Source organism: Carcharodon carcharias, chromosome 34 (genome assembly GCF_017639515.1).
Source record: "Carcharodon carcharias isolate sCarCar2 chromosome 34, sCarCar2.pri, whole genome shotgun sequence".
Classification (NCBI taxonomy): domain Eukaryota; kingdom Metazoa; phylum Chordata; class Chondrichthyes; order Lamniformes; family Lamnidae; genus Carcharodon; species Carcharodon carcharias.
In genome coordinates this window covers 21,759,590-21,779,213 of record NC_054500.1, presented here as the reverse complement: position 1 = coordinate 21,779,213, position 19,624 = coordinate 21,759,590, and the positions used below count along the sequence as shown (strand labels likewise).

The 19,624-nt window shown below is 42.1% G+C and overlaps 1 protein-coding gene across 5 annotated transcripts in view; it reads left to right on the top strand.

Annotated features, from left to right (window-relative positions):
* The window catches only part of c34h19orf47 (chromosome 34 C19orf47 homolog), a 38,992-nt gene extending 25,439 nt beyond the window's left edge, over positions 1-13,553 (top strand). For 2 of the 5 annotated variants that reach the window (XM_041179260.1, XM_041179264.1), the window contains 4 exons: positions 2,546-2,674; positions 4,635-4,781; positions 5,131-5,201; positions 10,400-13,553. In XM_041179260.1, the coding sequence (XP_041035194.1) occupies positions 2,546-2,674; positions 4,635-4,781; positions 5,131-5,201; positions 10,400-10,945 (893 nt within the window). In that variant the 3' untranslated portion in view covers positions 10,946-13,553. The remainder of the gene's footprint in view (positions 1-2,545; positions 2,675-4,634; positions 4,782-5,130; positions 5,202-10,399) is intronic. The other 3 variants (XM_041179261.1, XM_041179263.1, XM_041179262.1) reach the window with 3 other exon arrangements.
* Positions 13,554-19,624: the final 6,071 nt, after the last annotated feature.

Here is a 19,624-nt window from a genome sequence, read left to right as displayed (position 1 = left end):
CTTGAGTCCGTTCACACAAGAAGGTCTTCCTGAAGTAGGCAATAAAGGAAACATCACACACTTGCATTCCAAAGTGTTTCAGAGCCGATTAATTACTTTCAAAATGTCTTCACTCTGAAGTAAATGAGTGCAGCATCTCTTTTGCACATCAAGATAAATGATCAATTAAAAAGATTTCGGTATTGGTTGATGGATAAGTGCTAACCTGGATACTTGGAACTCCCCTGATCATCAGATGGTTGTGGTTGTTGGAGGTCAGTCATCTCAGCTCCAGGACATCACTGCAGGAGTTCCTCAGGGTAGTGTCCTAGGCCCAACCATCTTCAGCTGCTTCATCAATGACCTTCCTTCCATCATAAGATCAGAAGTGGGGATGTTCACTGCTGATTGCACAATGTTCATCACCGATCGCGACTCCTCAGATACTGAAGCAGTCCATGTCCAAATGCAGCAAGACCTGGACAATATCCAAGCTTGGGCTGACAAGTGGCAAGTAACATTCGCGCCACACAAGTGTCAGGCAATGATTATCTTCAACAAGAGAGAATCCAACCATCGCCCCATGATGTTCAATGGCATTACCATCAGTAAATCCCCCACTATCAACATCCTGGGAGTTACCATTGACCAGAAACGGAACTGGACAAGTCATATAAATACTGTGGCTACAAGAGCAGGTCAGAGGCTAGGAATCGTGCGACGAGTAGCCTACCTCCTGACCCCCCCAAAGCCTGTCCACCATCTACAAGGCACAAGCCAGGCATGTGATGGAATACACCCCACTTGCCTGGGTGAGTGCAGCTCCCACAACACTCAAGAAGCTTGCCAACGTCCAGGACAAAGCAGTCCGCTTGATTGGAACCCCATCCACAAACATTCACTCCCTCCACCACTGACGCACAGTAGCAGCAGTGTGTACCATCTACAAGATGCATTGCAGAAATTCACCAAGGCTCCTCCGACAGCACTTTCCAGACCCACGAACACCACCATCTAGAAGGACGAGGGCAGCAGACAGATGGGAATACCACCACCTGGAAGTTCCCCTCCAAGTCACTCACCATCCTGACTTGGAAATATATCGCCATTCCTTCACTGTCGCTGGGTCAAAATCCTGGAACTCCCTTCCTAACAGCACCATGGGTGTATCTACACATGGACTGCAGCGGTTCAAGCAGGTAGCTCACCACCACCTTCTCATGGCCAACCAGGAATGGGCAATAAATGTTGGCCTAGCCAGGGAAACCCACATCCCATGAAAGAATTTAAAAAACGTTGAATCCTGCCTTGGGATCCTTTCTATCAGCTAGGACAGGCAGGACCATCACTTAACTTCTCATCCAAAATACATCTTAAATAATACAGCAGATTGATGTTTTCTGTGTTTAAAAAAAAAAGGCTTAGTTTAACTCGAACATGGTAACAGTTCTTATTCCAGTCTTTGCACAATATAATTTTAAACTCTGAGAGCGCTAGAACCAGTGACATAATTACTTTGGTAGAATTTCAGTGCTCCAACCATATTATAGTTGTGATGAGTTTTTTATATATGTGGTTTACTTAAAAAATATTAAGCTTAAACCAATTTCTCCTTTAGGTTATATTGTTCCTTCATTCTATGTAACTAAATAATAGCTCCCTTATTTTCTTTGATGTTTTTGTAGAAATGTTAATTTTATTGCTGATGATGGATTGTATGATAGATTTTCCCCCAACCTGTACTCCTGTTGCTCGGGTCAATGTCCCTCACTGTTTGTTTGCTCCAGTGATGTGATCAGTGAGGAGGTGCCTCCATTCTTAGGCTTCAGAACACCAGGGCATTGCAAGGCTGCATAGCTGACTGTGAAGTGTACACCTCCAGCCAGTAGCTTGGGTTACCGGAGCTCTCGGTCTACATGAAGCGATAGCTGCTGCAGTTTACTGCGTAATCGGCCTAGGTGGCGCATCTCTGTTCCCAGTCGGCTTGGGGCACGAGTGTTGCTGATTGCTGTGGAGCCATTTTGGGGCTCACAGGGATATTTGTGACGTGCACAAAGAGGGTGATTTGCTTCAAGCATCTCGCACATGCAGGAACACTGACATTTAGAAACGGACATCCAGCAAAATCGTAGTGAGCCATTGAGTTTGTAGACTTGGGCAGGGAGTACTTCAAATGTGGCGTGTTCTCCCCCTGCGGATGTGGCGCGCTTCCCCAAAGCTTCCTTCCACTTTAATCTTAAACACCCATTAGAGCTGGGGAAAGTCACGGTTGTTGGGATACAGGTGAACCTTCAGGCGTTCCCAACGCTGCTGCGGGAAGTACCCTCCTGGACAGAATGTGCATCAATGGAAATCAAAGGTTGTTTATTCTTAATCGCATTATTGGAGTGGTTTTAAGGCAGGGTATTCAGGTTTTTTCTGTGAAGCGAGCTGGATTGTTTACGTGACGCTGAATAAATGGGCATTGATTCTGCACAAAAGGTTGTTACTACTCCTGTAACTAAGTTAATTAGTGTGTGGATCTGTGCTATACGCATGTGTCCTCTCTATTTTTTCCCCCCTTCAGCTGCCTCTAGAATGATTGCTAACAGTTTGAGCAGAGAGTCCCCACCTTCCACTCCTGTCCGGAGGCCCGAAACAAGCACTTCCAAGATATCCGTCACTGTGGCCAACAAACTTGCCACAAAGAAAGCAGGTATGAAAGGGGAATGAGACCTCTTGAAAGTTGGTCGCCATTTTCCTATTACCTTAAAGCATGAAGCTTGAGGTTGTACGCCCTGTCTGATGCATGTTTAGAGTTTGTTTTGTTTACATTTCTTTTATCCGCTGCCATGGTTTGGTATCTCTTTCCTTTCCTTTCCTGGCTGCGCACACATTATAACATCTGGCAAGTTAAGGCAAAAATAAATTTCATTGTAACGGATGATCATCCCCTGCTCCTGTGCTGTTGCCGTCCTTTGCTTCTGGTAGGCAATGATTGTTGGGGACAGCGGCATTGAGGGGAGTTTAGTACCATGCTGGAATATTGTTCCCCAGGTTCTGGCAGCTGTCTCGTACCTCAGATAAATTCTCCTTATCTGACCCCAAAACCATGATTGAGAGCGGATTATCTGAATGAAAGAGGGGTGGAAAATCACAACAAAACCCAACCCTATCTTCCCTTATGCCCACACGCATCTGCTTTCCAGCAAGTGTCGCAGGATAACGAACAGGATTGGGAACTGTTGTGGAGTATCTAAAGACACTTGACACAGAGTCAGCTGTAGGTGAATCAAGCAGCAGCTTATTCACTACAAGTATGCCTACAGGGAATAGCACCCTCAGATTGCTCTAAGGGGCTACTCAAAGTTGCACAGTTTCTTCCATATATTTATACCATCCTCGTAATATTTCATTATTGACTCACATTGTTTTTATTTCATGCACCCAGTTCTGTATGTACACAATTACAGATGAAGTCACAGAATGACCTGACCTTTAAAACAAACAACACCAGCAGTTTATTCAAAAACATGAACTTGCCTTATCCAGCTTGATGATTTACTATATTGCCCAGTCATCCGTTTATCCTAGCCTGACCCTGAGATCAGGCAACTGCTTTCGATCAGCCATTCGCTTATCCTAGCCTGACCAAAAGGTCACATTCCTTACTACACCTACTCTAGTGATCCTATACCAGCAACTTGGCCAAGCCTGAGTACTCCATTTTACACTGCTTCAGGAACCTTGGCTACTCCTTTTTCCCTCCAATCTGGAGTGCTGAGGGATTACTGTGGTATCCCAGCCCACCATTCCTGTCCCTGTCAGCTGACCTGAGAGCCAGTGAACCTGGGACCTTCCTGGTCTGCGTGCCTTAGTGGATGAGTTTATTTCTGGGGGACTCCAAGAAGAAGTTATTCATTGCAAGGGAGGAATATGATAACAGTCTACAAGTCCTTTCCTGCCTCCATCCCGTAGCTCATTCAGTTAATGAGAGGTTCAAGTGTCAGTTCTTACTTTGATTTTCAATTTATGATGTCAGTGGCTGTGTTTTCCGGATGCATTTTTGGCTAACCTTAAAGCTAGGCCTGCAAAATATAACGTGTGACCAATTAATCGAGTGATATTTTGCTTATGTGGACGGAACTTGGTGAGGTGTGGGAATAAAATTCCCAATTTGACTCTTCAGAAAAAATTCTAAATGGCGTTTTCTAACCTTTTGCTCAAAAGCCTTGCCAGCTGAATACATTTGCCCTTTCTCTGTGCTGCGCTGGGGAAGAATAGAATGACCACTTTGACAGCTTGAGGCTGCAGCATACAACTGACTCCAGTAGGGGTTATTGAGTGACAAAAGAAACAATGGTTGTTCACAGTCATCACTATTGCAGTACAAGTTATCATCTACAGTTTACTGTTAATCCAGATTGGCTTTTTCGCTGGTAATGTAATATTCAATGATTTTAGTTCAGCAAAATAAATACACAGGATAATTATGCTTAAAAATTGAATTGTGAAATAATTTGAGTTAAGCAACTTAGAGTTAACAATAAACTGTGGTGGAGTTTGTTAGGCTCTGAGCCTTGAAAGTTGATGTGGGATGTGTTTTCCTTGTTTAGATCCTCTGCACTGTTTCTTTCTTTACACCTTAAACTGACCATTGGCCTTTTGTTGTCCAGTTCTCACCAGACCAGCTGATCCAGGTCCCGAAACCTCTGCAAAGCGGCGCCGCGTGACTGCAGAAATGGAAGGTAAATACATAATCAATATGCCAAAAGGGACAACTGCAAAAACTAAGAAAATCCTGGAGCAGCAAGCCTCGAAAGGTAAAGTGATCACACAGTGCTTACTGTTGGGTGATTGCTGCATGCTAACACAGCAAGTACTCCTTGTGTTGTAGTGCAGACTAAGCCTGTTAAATATCTTAGCACTAATAAACAGGGCTGCCAGTTTTTGTTCCGAACATAATATTGCTGATTCTCGCATTTGGGAGACTTGCAACTCGTGCCTATCTATTTTAGACACCAGAAAGCTTCAAATTCTCAAGGTGCTAACTCTTCTAGTTGAAACGAAACCCTAACCTGTCCGGTATTTCAATCTCTCTCCTGTATATTTGCAATGACTGAACTGGTGCCCGCGCTGTAAATGTTTGCCCTTTTCTTGTTCTAATTTCAGGTTTGCCGAGAATGTCTGTTTTTGATAGACTTGGTGCAGAAGCAAAAGCAGACACCACAACAGGGAGCAAGGTGAGACCCAAATCTGATGGAACTTTTTTTTAAAAAAAGCAGATTGCTTAATCCTTTTTCCAGTGAGCAAATCGGATAAGCTATTGAAACCTAGACTTTGAGTTCAAATTGCACCATTGCTACTTGCAAAACTGAGCTGATTTGCTGGCACCAACACATAAAATGACCGAGCTGGTTCATTAATCTCCTCTGGAGAAGGGAATCTACCCACACTATTCAGTCTGTTCCATGTATGACTTCAACTCCACACTACGTACTTGATTCATAATACTTAACGAGCCACTTGGTTGCAGAAATAGTTGCGATTAGAGAGACAACCAAATATTCAGGGCAACTAGGGACATAGGAGTAGAAAGAGGCCATTCAGCCTTCGAGCCTGTTCTGCCCTTCCATGAGATAAAGGCTGATTTGTATCCTAACTGCACCCACCCACCTTGTCTCCATGATCCTTTTATACTCCTTTCTACCAAAAATCTTATTACCTCAGATTTAACATGATTATTTAAACCGGCCATGCCGGTGTCACATGCATCTTGAGAAGGGGCACAGTAGCACAGTGGTTTTGCTACTGGGCTAGTAATCCAGAGGCCTGCGCTAATGACCCTGAGACATGAGTTCAAATCCCACCACAGCAGCTGAGGAATTTAAATTCAATTAATTAAAACCTGGAATCAAAAGCTAGTACTATTAACAGTGACCATGAAACTACCAAACTGTCGTAAAAACCCATGTGCTTCACTAATGCCCTTCAGGTGAGAAACCTGTCATTCTTACCCAGTCTGGCCTACATGTGACCTCAGTCCCACAAACATATGGTTGACCCTTATCTGCCCTTTGAAATGGCCTAACTAACCACTCAGTTGTACCCCAATAGGTGGCTCACCATCTTATCGAGGATTATTTGGGGTGGTCAGTAAATCATAACTTACTTGCTTTTGTGATACAGCAATCGTCAACAGTGCCATTCAAACAGCACTTGCTCACATATAACCTGTGCATCAATGATTAGTTTGGCTTCAGCCAGGGCCACTCAGACCCAGAGGTGGATTCTTGAAAAGGTAGCACGTTTTATAGACTTTAAATACAATTCTTAACATGTTATGTTTAAATGGTATTAAAAATCTACAAAAAAAATCACTGTGGTAGGTTGGGTATATTTTCAAAGCCAGGACTCCACACTGAAGCCATGATTGTGATATTTGGGTGTTTATCAAATCTGAAATTGATAAATGAGGAGTATTTGCATAACTAAAGGAAAAAGCAGCTGAATCTCTGGGTGGCTTCCAGAGTTCAGGAAAATCCAAGTAGAGGAGGACACTATTTTGACTTAATGTATTTGTACTGTTAAGGATTAATTAAATTTGTGCCTGTGATTTCCTACGCCACACTGAGCCCTGCTCAAGAATCACTGCATTCTCACTGTACTACAATGGCTCAAATTTAAAATGATCACCTTTGTATTTTTATCCCTTCATGGCTTTGTTCCTCCTTATCTCTGTAAATTCGCCCCCTACCTGAACTCCCCCATCCTCTAACGCCAGCCTCTTATGCACCACCTCACCTTCCCCTTTATAAAACATCAGCTGGAGTATTCTGTCCAATTCTGGGCACCACACTTTAGGAAGGATGCGAAGACATTGAAGAGGGTGCATAAAAGATTTAAGAGAATGGTTCCAGGGGCAAGAGACTTCAGTTATGTGGATAGATTGGAGAAGCTGGGACTATTCTCCTTGGAGAAGAGAAGGTTGTGAGGAGATTTGATAAAGGTATTCAAAATCATGAGGGATCTGAACAAAGTAGATGGGGCAAAACTGACAGAAGAGTCAAGAACCAGAATGCACCCATATGAAGTGATTGGGAAAAGGACATGAGCAAAAATTTTTTTTAAGCAGCGAGTGGTCAGTATCTGGAATGCACTGCCTCAGAGTGTGGTGAGCTCATATTCCATCATGACAATGCCTTCAGGCGCATAAGTTGCAGGCTCTGAAGTTCTCTCACCTTCTCTCTGTCTCCCTCTCTATTACAATCCTCCTTGAAACACACTTCTTGTGACCAAGGTAACCTCTCCTAATTCTTTCCTCACTTGGCTCAGCATCCATTTTCTCCCCCTCATGCCTTTGAAGTACCTGGCTATGTATTTCTACATCAAAGAAAGAAAGACTTGCATTTCAGTAGTGTCTTGGGACATCCCAGAGTGCTTTACAACCAATGAAATACTTTTAAAGTGTAGTCACTGTTGTAATATGGGAAACACGGTAGCCAATTTGCACACAGCAAGCTCCCACAAACAGCAATGTGATAATGACCACATAATGTCTCTTGTGATGTTAGTGGAGGTATGCTGTATAAATATGTATAAACAGAAATGCTGGAAACACTCAGCAGGTTGGTCAGAGAGAAACCAAGCTAACATTTCAGGTCAAAGACCTTTCCTCAAAGCTGGTAGAAGTTAAAGATTTCATAGTTTATAAGCACTTACAGAGCTGGTAAAATGGGATGGAAAGAACAAAAGAGAAGGTTGGGGTAGGGCAAAGGGAAAGTGAGATTAAATGATTAAAGGAATGATGATGTAAGGCAAAAAATGGTGTGAGACATGGTTAGTGAAAAGAACAAAAGCTGGGCCCAGAGGAGTTATAAATGATAACAGCAGAATCATCACAGCACCTGTTCACAAATAGGAATTGTTTATGTGTTCAATATCTTAGCACCACATCTTCAGGAGAAAGGAAATTAGAAGCTTCTCTGTGCCATCCTTCACTTCTCATTGTTAAAGAGACGTTTGAGGGATAGGTGAACTTCCACCTTCACTCCGGAGGAATGGTCCATGGCACCGCGGCCATGGCTTTAACTCACAAAACACCTTGCAGTGCTTCATAGAGAGGAAGGAGACCCAAGGGTTGGGGAAGGTAACGAAAGTTGTAGTTTCTGAAGAGCAAGGTAGGAGCTTCTGAGTGCACGGGTGTAACAGACATGAAAGAGTGGGAGGGTAGGATTTATTTCACAGCTGGAGTAACTGCAAAGCCTGTACTAATTAATTGTAGTTACCAAGTCATAAATCACATTAGTATTCAAATGGGTGAATGGCACTGAAGCATTCTTCATCACTTTCTTTTGGTTGTTTCCCACTGGGCAATAATGTTCCTTTTCTTCCAAATGAATGCTTTAATTTCTCAGTCATCAGACACATTAATTTTATGGGCAGTTAACTGAAGAATCACTTAGGCTAAAGCAGGCTGGTATTGGATTGCAGTGGTACATTTACTGAGCTGTTTTCCTCTAATTGCTTCATGTAGAATATAAATGGAATGTGTTACTTTTCGTAAGTAGTAAACAGATAATGCTAGGAATGCACAACTAGCCGATCAGCTTCTGAGAGGAAAAGACACAATGTTTTTAAGTGCAATCCTCTGTCAGAAATGGAAAGAATTCTTATACAGGGTGCAGCCTGAATTGTCAGTTTCCTGTTTCCCATTCAGGGGCTGATCAATCAGTAATTTTTGTATTTGCCGGATAAACAGGACCAGAGATTTATGGCAACTGAGTCAGATTCTTCAAACGAGCTAATGAGTGGCTTTCATATGAATTGAGAAGTGGGTTCACAATTACATTCCGTTTTTCATGAACACTGCAATCTTGGGACCTTGCTCATGAAATGTAGCTGTTTAGGTTTTTCCCCTTGAAGAGATTCATACAGATTTTAGGAGACGATTTTTTTTATTATTCGGGATCAGTCTTGTAACACTAAATGAATATTATGTGGAATATTTTATAGAAATTGTTGTCACCAGAAGCTATATATCTTCAGTTTCTGAGTCATCATTCTCTTTATCACTGCACTATCTACTTTGCACAATCTCTGCTGTACATGTAAGTCAAGAAATGACATTATTTTAAATAAGTTATGCTCTGTAATAAAAGCAAAATGATAGAGAATTTTGAAACAGTAATTCAAACTCCATGTTCTGCTGACATGGACAGGTTTGTCTGACTGAATTACCACTTTATAAAACCATTAGGGGCTAGCCTTCAATTGTCTGCATGTGGTTGCAGTAAAATTCAAAGCAGCATGCATCTGATGAGGAGGAAAGCAGCATAGCACAAGCTAGTGTAGTGGGGCTGAAATAGCTATTCCTTTGCATGGCCATGTAGCCCTGGATGTCACTTGCTGATTGATCTACAAACCTTTAAACTCGGACCATTATCAAAGATTATCCAGTGATTATTGGAAAGGCACAGTGGCCATTATTATACAACTGGCTGAGACCTGCAAGACATTTGTGTTGAAATTGCTATCTTTATTGCAACAGTACTACTTTAAATCCCCATCCCATGCCATCGCATCCTTCCCGTGCCATCTCTCTCATGCTATACCCATCCCATTCCTTTCACCCCTCTCATGTCCTTCGCATTGCACCACTTCTCCCTATCCTTTGTCCCCTTCCAAACCTGCCGTGCATTTCTCTCCCCACCTTCCATGCTGTCTCCTCCTCCTCCTCCCATGCCATCTACTTGAACCCTCCAACGAGTGGTGGGGCTGCAGTGCCTCCATGGAGGGAAGGTGCAATTGCAGCATGACCTGTTTATAATATCAGATCCCATTATAAATGCAGAATTATCAATTATAATGTAATAAAAAGCTGACAGCAGTTGCAACAAGAGTCAAGATTTTGAATATGTATAGATGTCAGCGGGTTCCTTGTTTTCAGGTGAATTAAAATAACTGCATGTGAATGGTGTCGTCTAGAGAATAAATCTTCCAAAACTATCTCCTAATTATTGTAAAGGATAAATTGTATCAAGTGGTTTCTCTTAATTGGTTAAACTTTTGAAAATTTATTTACTGGGATTTTGTGGTTATGTAGAGCAGCACTGAAAATACACCAGAAAATTTTATAAAACCGAGGGAGGCTGATCAGCCCATGATGCTTCAGGCAGCTTTCTTAAAGAGCTAACCGTTTAGACCCATTCTCCTACCATTTCCCCCATCGTATTTTCCATTTTACTTTACCCTTTATCATTTTGAACCTTTCCATCAGATCTCCTCTTGATCCTCTTTGTTCTAATGGAAAGGGCCTCAAATTCTCTGGTCTCACCTCATAATTAGAAAATGCACAGCAGTATCGGCAGGACAGTTGGATTGAACGTGAAACAAATTCGGCAACTGGTGTATCTTTGCTGAAATTCTGCATCTCTTTTAGCCGACAGGAGTATTCAGCCGTCTAGGTGAAGTTGTCAATCAGAAGAAGGAGAGCAGTGATGAGGATGATGCTGGTTCTGTGCTTCAATATGCAGGGGTCTTGAAGAGAGCCCCAACTGCAACTGTAAAGGAGAGTACCAAGCTCACACTCACAACCAAGGAGAAGGCCTCAGCTGCCAAAGCCAAGAACACGGTTACCACAATAAGACGGCTGTCCATACCCAAAGCCAGCAGCAGGACAGTCCCGAGCATTGGTGTTCAGGCCACAGTGGCAGCCCCCACGCTCAGATTGCAGCCAGTGGCTAAAGCTAAGGTCAGTGTCAGGCAGAGACTGGGGAAGCCCATTGCTACCGAGGCAGACACGCAGGACAACAAAGTCACCAGCACCAAAAGTCGAGGCAGCCCCGAGTTCACCGTGACCATCAAGAACACTGCACGGACTGCAGTTAGTACCAAAGTGACCAGCAGCACTGAAGGTCGCCTTGCTCAGATGGACTCCACAGGAACTGTCAGTGTGTTTGAAAGGCTGGGGAAGAAGCTGAAATAGTGGGATTTCACCAAGGGCACACACAATACTTTATTTTTGTATGTATAAAAGGTGCCTCTAGTCATGGAAAAATACCACTTTTAGCATTGACTGAAACACTGTGGTTTGGGTGATTCCCAAATACCTCTTTACAGCCAAAAGTCACTGGGATTAAGTGATAACACAACACAAGAATCCTATTGAGAGATGATAGTTGACAGGGGACAGGATTTTAATTGGCCCAACAATTTTGTTGTGATATATTAGGAATCCCAATTTTTATATGGAAGGGAGGGGCTTGAAACCAGATTCTTTAAAGTTGTGCTAAATTTGATACAGATATTTTGCATCCCAGATTCCCCCTTTGCATTAACACAAGCCCAGAAGCCTGCTGTCATACCAAACCATTGCCGTTGTGTGATTGTTTTTTTTTCTCGCAATTTCACAGGGTGCAGTATATCTGATTGCAGTCACTAATTCAATGAACTTGGGGGACTTAGATACATCTAGTTGCTTTGTTTACAAGAGAGCTGTTGTCATTAATGGGCGTTTGTGGTTTTGTGATATCTCAGCACTGAAGAACTGATGGATGCAAAACTATTCAAAGCACGTTACTTTCACAAAGCTATTTTATGCATTTCAAGTGTTTTACATTTAATCCTCTGTATGTATGGACAGTTCCTTCCCAGCAGTTTGTTTTCCATGATTCCTTGAAGATATAAAAGTCTTATAATCCCGTTCTTGTTACCATAATTTGAGTTGCAGTGGAGGTTTGGCCTGGTAACTAGTTTGGCCACTAACCCAGAAACCTGGGTGAACAAAGAAACTTTAAAAAAAAATATTGATCCAATGAAGTGGCCAGTTTCTAATATGGTCACCCATGCCTGTGCACCTTCAAGCAAATGAAACAAGATCAAAGAACATCCATCAAACAGGATAGGATGAACTGGTAGTGGCAGTGGTAACACTGAGTGAGCTCTAGGCAATCCTGCTTTGGCCATTTTGAGCCAACCCTGAGTTGGAGAGGATTAACATTCAGCCCAGTATTGCATGTTATACAGTTCAGGGACATGCATACATTAAACGTAGATGTCCCTTTTAACAACTCGTGTTCATTTTGAGTTCTGCTATAATCTAAGTTTGGTTGTTAGTCGCCAAAATGCCAGAATCCCATTTTTTATGTGTTTTTTTGGCTTATAACCCTGGCAGCTTTTATTTGGATTTGGAGTAGAATGGGTGCATGTGTGTGATGAGTTGCTTTTATCTGTACATTTGTATCAGTTTCTTTGGGCGAGGTCATTTCTTTCCCCCATTTTGGTTACTGGTTGTCTCCCGACTTAGTTTTTGCTGCTCAAAAGTATCTTTAAAACCCAGATCGTGAGCCACTTCTGGAGTTTATTCTGTCTGTCCCCCCAAGGCTGACCAGAATCCACTCTTTTGTTGTGCAGAGATCCGTGTGAACATTGTTGTTAGTATGGTCATCTGATTTTTTTAGTTGATGCCAGTAATAACCCCAAGAAAGAAAAGTTTCAGAATTTAGGAATAATCTCAGTGATTTCATCCTCAATCTACACTTCGTACATCTGCCCCATCTCCTTCACCAGCTACGTGCAGAGGGACATCCAGCATACCGTCTTGCTCCATGAAGCAGCAGTGATGCTGTTTGTTGCGCCCTGTCACATTGACTATGGCTTGTGTCCCTGACGAGTGTGATTTTTCCACTTGAAATAGTCTGATTGCAAGTGTCTTGGTTATTTTTATCCAAAGGAGCACAGGTTCCTTTATATACACCCATAAATACACACAAATATCAGAAAGTCTGATTACGTTAAAAAAAATGCTCCCTCGGTTCATCACATTTTTTTCAGTTTATCAATTTGTAAACAATATTTTGGGAACTATAATTTGAGTTATGGTGGAGGTTTTTTTAACCATTCAGTTTGTTCATGGCTATATGGAAGCCACTCAACAACATTCGTTCATACAGCACTCTTACTATAGGAAAGCATCCCAGTGAGCTTCACAGGAGCCTCGTCAAAAGTTGACACCGAGTCACATCAGCTGTAAGGACAAGTAACAAAATGCTTGGTCAAACAGGTAGGTTTTAAAGAGCGACTTAGAGGAAGAGAGAGTGGTTTAGGGAGGGAATTCCAGAACTTAAGGCCTAGGGACAACTAAAGGTACAGCCACCAATGACAGATACTTTTCACTAGCATATTGCATACTCTTGCACTACTCCTTTTGTTAACTGCACACAGTTTTAGTGAAGACTGCTCAGTTACATCTTTATTACAAAAGCATTTTTCCTTTTTTTAAAAAATGTGCAAGCTATATAAGTTGGCAGCGATTGAAGAGAAGCTACTGAACATTAATTTTTTTTCGTTTTAATAAGCTTAGCTGGTTCTCACCTTCTGTTTAACATGCTTTTTGGAAACTTGACATCAGAATGCAATAAAATATTGAGTGTCCACCAGAGCTTCCTCTTGATGTAAGGGTCTAGAGATGGATGACCATAAACTGCAGATTGGAAGTTTTTATTTAATTGAATGTGTAATGTTACATTGTTCATGATTTAAATGTGAGATTTAATTTCAAGTGAAAATTAAAATCTGATGTGTGACAATTTTAATTCCTTAGGGCTGAAATAGCCTGGAATGGTATTTGTGGCATGTCTTCCACTGCTTCTTGCTTGAACTTACAGTGGCTGTGAGCCAAGGGTTTTAGACAGGAAATTAATACTGGAACAAGGAGCCAGCCATTAGCTCATTTCACATCTACTAAAAGGAAAGTTGTAGGAGTTCGAGTACAACAATGTGAGAGAAGCCAGTGTGCTAATAAAGTGGTAATAAACTCAGATAAAAGTGAGGCTAGTGAATCCAGCACATATTACATTTACCTTGTGTGCTCTGCCCAAAGCCAGTGCTTGGCTCACTGTCTGCTGATGCTTCATCCTGTGCAGTTTCTTGGCAGTTTTTGTCAGTGGTAGTTTACCATTGCCTTCCCACCCTCAGGCAGAGTGAAGAGGCAGGTCCTAAGTCTACCTCGGTCAGAATGGGAATCGAACCCACCCTTTTGGCATTATTTGGACCCACATGCTAGCCAACTGGACAAACCGGCCACCATATTCCATTTGGGTACAGGTGCAATATTTAACTGAAATGTGAATTAGGGACAATGGTGCTGAATTGTCTTTCATGATCTCAGATGTCAATTGTTGTATTCCAAAGTGCGACTTGACAATGTAAAGGAGCATACTGTATATTTTAAAGGGGGAAGAAACATTTGTAAAATGTGCAGTAGAGGGAAATTGAGACTTTCTTATGGACAAGAGAGCATCTAAACTAACACCGGCATTTACAATGTCTGCATTCTGTCCTTTGGATAGGCCAACAGAGCCTGCATCAGCCTTAAGTTAAACTTTGGCCATCTCAAAATATTTTGGGTGAAAGGATGACTCAGTATTTAAAAAGGAAAGGATGGGTGTGCCCTATATAAAAGGGGTGTTGTCTCCTTAATTATAATCTAATACCTCTGAATTATAATTCTTTACAGCTTAACTCCATTTACATCAGACTAAATGGATTTAAATAGCGCATCACAGAGTAGCGATGCATAGTATAACTGTTCCCTTTCTCTCTCTCCCCCCCCCCCCCACCCCCAAATGCTATTTTTGTAGTGTTGGTGACATTGTGGAATGCTGGCATAGAAATATGAAGCCCAATGGTCCAAGGGAGGTTAATGTAGAAAGCTGAGTGTTGGAATGCTCATGGTTTCGCTGCATCTGCTGGTGTTAAACACCCTCACTGTTGGGCACAGTGATTCTGAACAGTCAGTTCCTTGGATGGATTACCAGCATCCATTGATTAATCAGTCAGTCACTGGCACAGAAGTGAACAACCAATGTGAGGGGACACCAGGTCAGTAGCTCCTCTATCCGCACAGATGGGTCATAAGGTGCTAATTAGAGGATAAGGTGTTTTCTCGCAGTGGAGAGGAATGGGCATGAGACAGTGATTTCTCCTTCAGGTGACTGCATTTCCAGTAGGAAGCTGTGTGGAATTAGTGGCCTTGGTTCAGCTGCTCACTTTGGTTCCAGACCCAAGATTACCAAGGAGACACAGAGAAAGAAACAATTCAAATATTTCCTCATAGAGACTGGGCTACCTTCATTACTTTTCAAATTGATCCTCACATTGAAGAAAATTATTCCTTTAGAAAAGAACTGAAGACGTTTGCCACAGGGATTACCTGAGTCATAGTCTTCAAGATGGCACAGACTAACTGCTAAACATTATTAGTCACCAGCTGCCAGACAATGCATCAGCAATGGTAAGGGAGATGGGCTGATGGGATATATTTAAATAGTTGGCATTTTAGTTATTAACTCACTAAAAAAGTATCTTCGATATTTGTGACTAAATGATCTGGAAGATACAGAAATTTGATTCTGCTTGGGAATTTTATCTTTAGTAGAATTCTCTCCACAGTCTATTGGGGTTGGGGAGGGTAGGTAACTTGACCATACTCCAGGCCCTTGTGTGATCCACCTAAACAAAGTTCTACAACATGCAATAGCAAGTGGACATAGGATCTGGAATGCACTGCCTGAGAATGTGGGGGAGGTAATTTCAATCGTGGCTTTCAAATGGGAATTGGGTAATTATGTGAAGAAATTTGCAGGGAAAAGATAGAGTGGGACTGGGCGAGTCGCTTTTACAGAGAGTTGGCATGGATTTAATGGGTGGAATGGCCTCCTGTGCTGTAATCATTCTATGATTCTAAAGCTCCATTTGTATATTTGGATAATATTGGAAATATCAAAGTTAAAGAAAGCTTTTTAAATTAAAACATAGTCCACCAGCCTAATTAGCACTTATTAGATTTACCAGCAAGTTTTTCATGTACAGTGAAAGCCACACTCATGTACCATATGCCATTGAGGCATCGTGCTCATGCACTGCAGAATAATTGCAACAGCAAAAAGATGAGTGCACATTGTAGTTTAAAATCTTGCATCTGTATGCACTTTTCAGCTTCTTCCATTACAAATTCTTGTTTCCACATTTATTGTGGAAAGTGTCCATCTAATTTCATCACAATGCAATTACATCCATCACTCCCACTCCAGAGATGCCACGGTGCTAATATTGCCAGAATGGTGTGCAGTTTACTTCAGTCTCTATTGCAAATGTGATCATTGAAATTAATATGGGAATAGAGACAGACAGAAAGTAGGTTTAAAATGGGGTTGAATTATGTCTACTTGACCTGCTCTAATTCTTTCCTCTTTAACCCCTCTAATAAATGGCACAGGAAGTCAGTAACAATATCATCAAGCAATGAATGTGAAAGGCCATTAGAACAACTAAGCACTCACTTTCAAACAAGGACTCTCGCTAGGGCAAATAATTTATAATCAGTTTATAGCTTACTGAATTCATGTGTTTTTTACATCATGATCTCTATTTTCATTTCTCTATTGAAAGCTCCTTAGATTCCAGCAACCATCTCCATCTAACATTTTGAGTTGTACAATCTTTGATGCTTTTTATTGGTTCACAAATCATTGAAAATGGCAGGGCAGGTTGAGAAAGCAGTTAAAAAGGCATTTGAGACCCTGGGCTTCATAAATAAAGGCACAGAGTACAAAAGCAAGGAATTTATGTCCAATTCACTTTAGGAAGGGTGTGAAAACCTTGGAAAGAGTGAATAAAAGATTTATGAGGAGGATTACAGGAATTAGGAACTTCAGTTACATGGATAGATTGGAGAAACTGGGGTTGTTCTCTTCAGAGCAGAGAAGGTTGAGAGGTGTTCAAAATCATGAGGTGTCTAGACAAATAGATAAGAGAAATTGCTCCCATTGGTGGAAAGGTCAAGAACCAGAGGGCACCAATTTAAAGTGATTGGCAAAAGAAGCAAAGCAGCAAGTGGAAAAACGTTTCTATGCAGGAGTGGTTAGGATCTGGAATGTGATGCCTGAGAATGTGGTAGAGGCAGATTCAGTCATGGCTTTTAAAAAAGAATTAGGTAAGTACTTGAAGGGAAATTATTTGCAAGGCTACAGTGAAGGGAGTGGGATTAGCTGGATGGCTCTTCCAGAGGGCTTGCATGGACTCAATGGTCCAAATGGCCTTCTGAACAATATACATTCTATGTATCCTCTTTGAAGGAAGGCAGCCACAGTTGTGGATATTGCCTTCCCAATAAATAAAGCAGTCCTAAAATAGCAGTTTGATTTATAATTAAATGTCCTTATGACATTAGTCTTGTTGAAAGTAGCTTTACTTAGATGCATTCTTATTGATTGGTCAACAGTCATGTCAAAATAATTTCCTTTCACATTATTTGGCAAATTTACTCTGTAAATGATTTTCTTGCTGATGTATCTCATGTGAATTAAAATCCATTTTGGAATCTGGGCAAAGCTGATGTTTATTGCCCATCCTCAAGTTTCCCTTGAGATGGTGGTGGTGACCCGCATTCTTGAACTGTTGCAGTCTGTGTTTGAAGGAACTCTTAAAATGCTGTTAAGTCGAGTATTCCAGGATGTTGACACAGCAATGATGAAGCAACCGCCAATATATGTCCAAGTCAGGATCTTTTGTGAGTTGGAGGACAACTTAGAGAGAATGTGATCTCATATATGTGCTGCCCTTGTCCTTCTGGATCAATGTTTCACAAGCTATTTTCCAATATGACCCAATTTTAACACTTGGAAATTAATGCAACTGCAGGTGCCAATAAAAGCAAGACAATAAAATGGCAGAGTAATGTTGAGCATATAATTATTCAAGTTCAGCTATCATAGATGAACATATGTATCATTCCTTCACTGTCGCTGGGTCAAAATCTTGGAACTCCCTAACAGCACTGTGGATGTTCTTACACCTCATGGGCTGCAGTGGTTCAGGAAGGTGGCTCATCACCACCTTCTCAAGAGCAATTAGGGATGGGCAATAAATGCTGGCCTACCCAGTGACGCCCAGATCCCATGAATGAATAAAAATAAAATAAACATGAAACTGATGAAAATCCCAGGCCTTTGGTAGCTGGGCTGCTGATCATTAAATCTGCATCCGCCTTCATCACTGCCACTCCAAGAAGCAGCTTCAAGAAACATCTGACATATTTACATGGACACATAGTTACATCACAGCATGCCTGATCGGAGCTGCCACAGCCAATCAAAGTGTCCAAGGCCAAGAGTTTGTCTTGTGACTGGTTACTTCTCACTACCAGGGCAATAAGAAATGATGGGAGATTAATGTGATTTTACTTCTCAAGGTCCCATTTGCTGTTTCTGTGACCTCAGTTGGGGTCGCAACCCACAGTTTGGGGACCACTAATCTGAATGATGGATCCTACCATGCCCACTTGCTCAAATTAACTGCCATTTGCCCCATGAAAGGAAAAAGATAATTTATCCAATACCTCTCAGTACCAAAGCACTTTGCTACCAATTAATTACTTTCGAAGTGGTCATGTAGGAAATGGGGCAGCTAATTTGTGCCCAGCAAGGTTCCACAATCATGATAAGCTATACGATAACCATTCTATGACTCTTTGATGGGAATATCTATTTAGTGATGTTTGTGGATGGATGAATATTGGCCAGGCCACCGCTGAGAATGCCCCATGCTCTTTTCTGGAATAGTGCCATGGGTTCTTTGACATCCAGCCTAACATTCTATCCGAAAGACAGCACCTATGATAGTGCAGCACTCCCTCTGCTCCACTGCAGGATCAGCCTAGACTTTGTGCACAAACTCCTATCACAGCTGCGAGAGTGCCACCCCACTGATCCAGGGCTGACACCTACTGCCAGCTGAGGCCAGATATTGACTTAATATTTTTGCAATAATGGGCCCTAGAAATTGAACTGACTTGTGCCAACCCTGATATTGGCGATCACGATCCCTGAAACAAATCACATTACTCGCCTCAGGGAAGACTAGGGACATGGGAGGTGAAACATGGGTCATTTCAATGGACGATATCAAACTGAATAGGATGCTGAAGTAAATAAGGACCAGGAGTTATATACTGTTATTCATAAACAGACAGTGCTGTGATCTGAAATCGTGCTATTAACATGGGGAATGCTGTTATGGGGCTCCAGTCGGAGCGATGTCTTCTGAATGTTATAATCCTCTCCTGGGTATTGACATTTTCTGCAATATTTGTGAGCCAGTCACTTAATTGGTGGCTGTAATATCTCTCATTGTATCAGGGCTGACTGTAACTTGTACAGGTCATCGCACCAGTCCATGGGGATACCGCAGACCTGCAGCCTCGCTCGTGCTAATCCCAACAAAGTTCAAATTGCCATCGTGCCCATGGAAATATCCGACTTGAAAGAAATCCCAATCTGGGGCGCAGCCGACACCGAGTTCAGTGGTCATGTACGTCCCTGTGGTATGAATTGTGTGGCAAAACGCAGAGTTAAAATACAGATACCTTTGTTGCAAATGTATCGCAGGAGCACATTACAGGGTGGGGGGGGGGGGGGGGGGGAATACAACCTTGCACCCGATCCCGGGATTGTAGCAACTCTTTTTATTTTGGAAATTGGGGTTAAATGTGGACACCTCAAAGGGTTAATGGGGAGAAACGGGCGCTGCTGCAGTGAGATGGTCCGCCAGCTGCGCGCTGTGAGCCTGCGCTCTGTCCATGGTGCTGAAGGACAGCTGTGGGTTT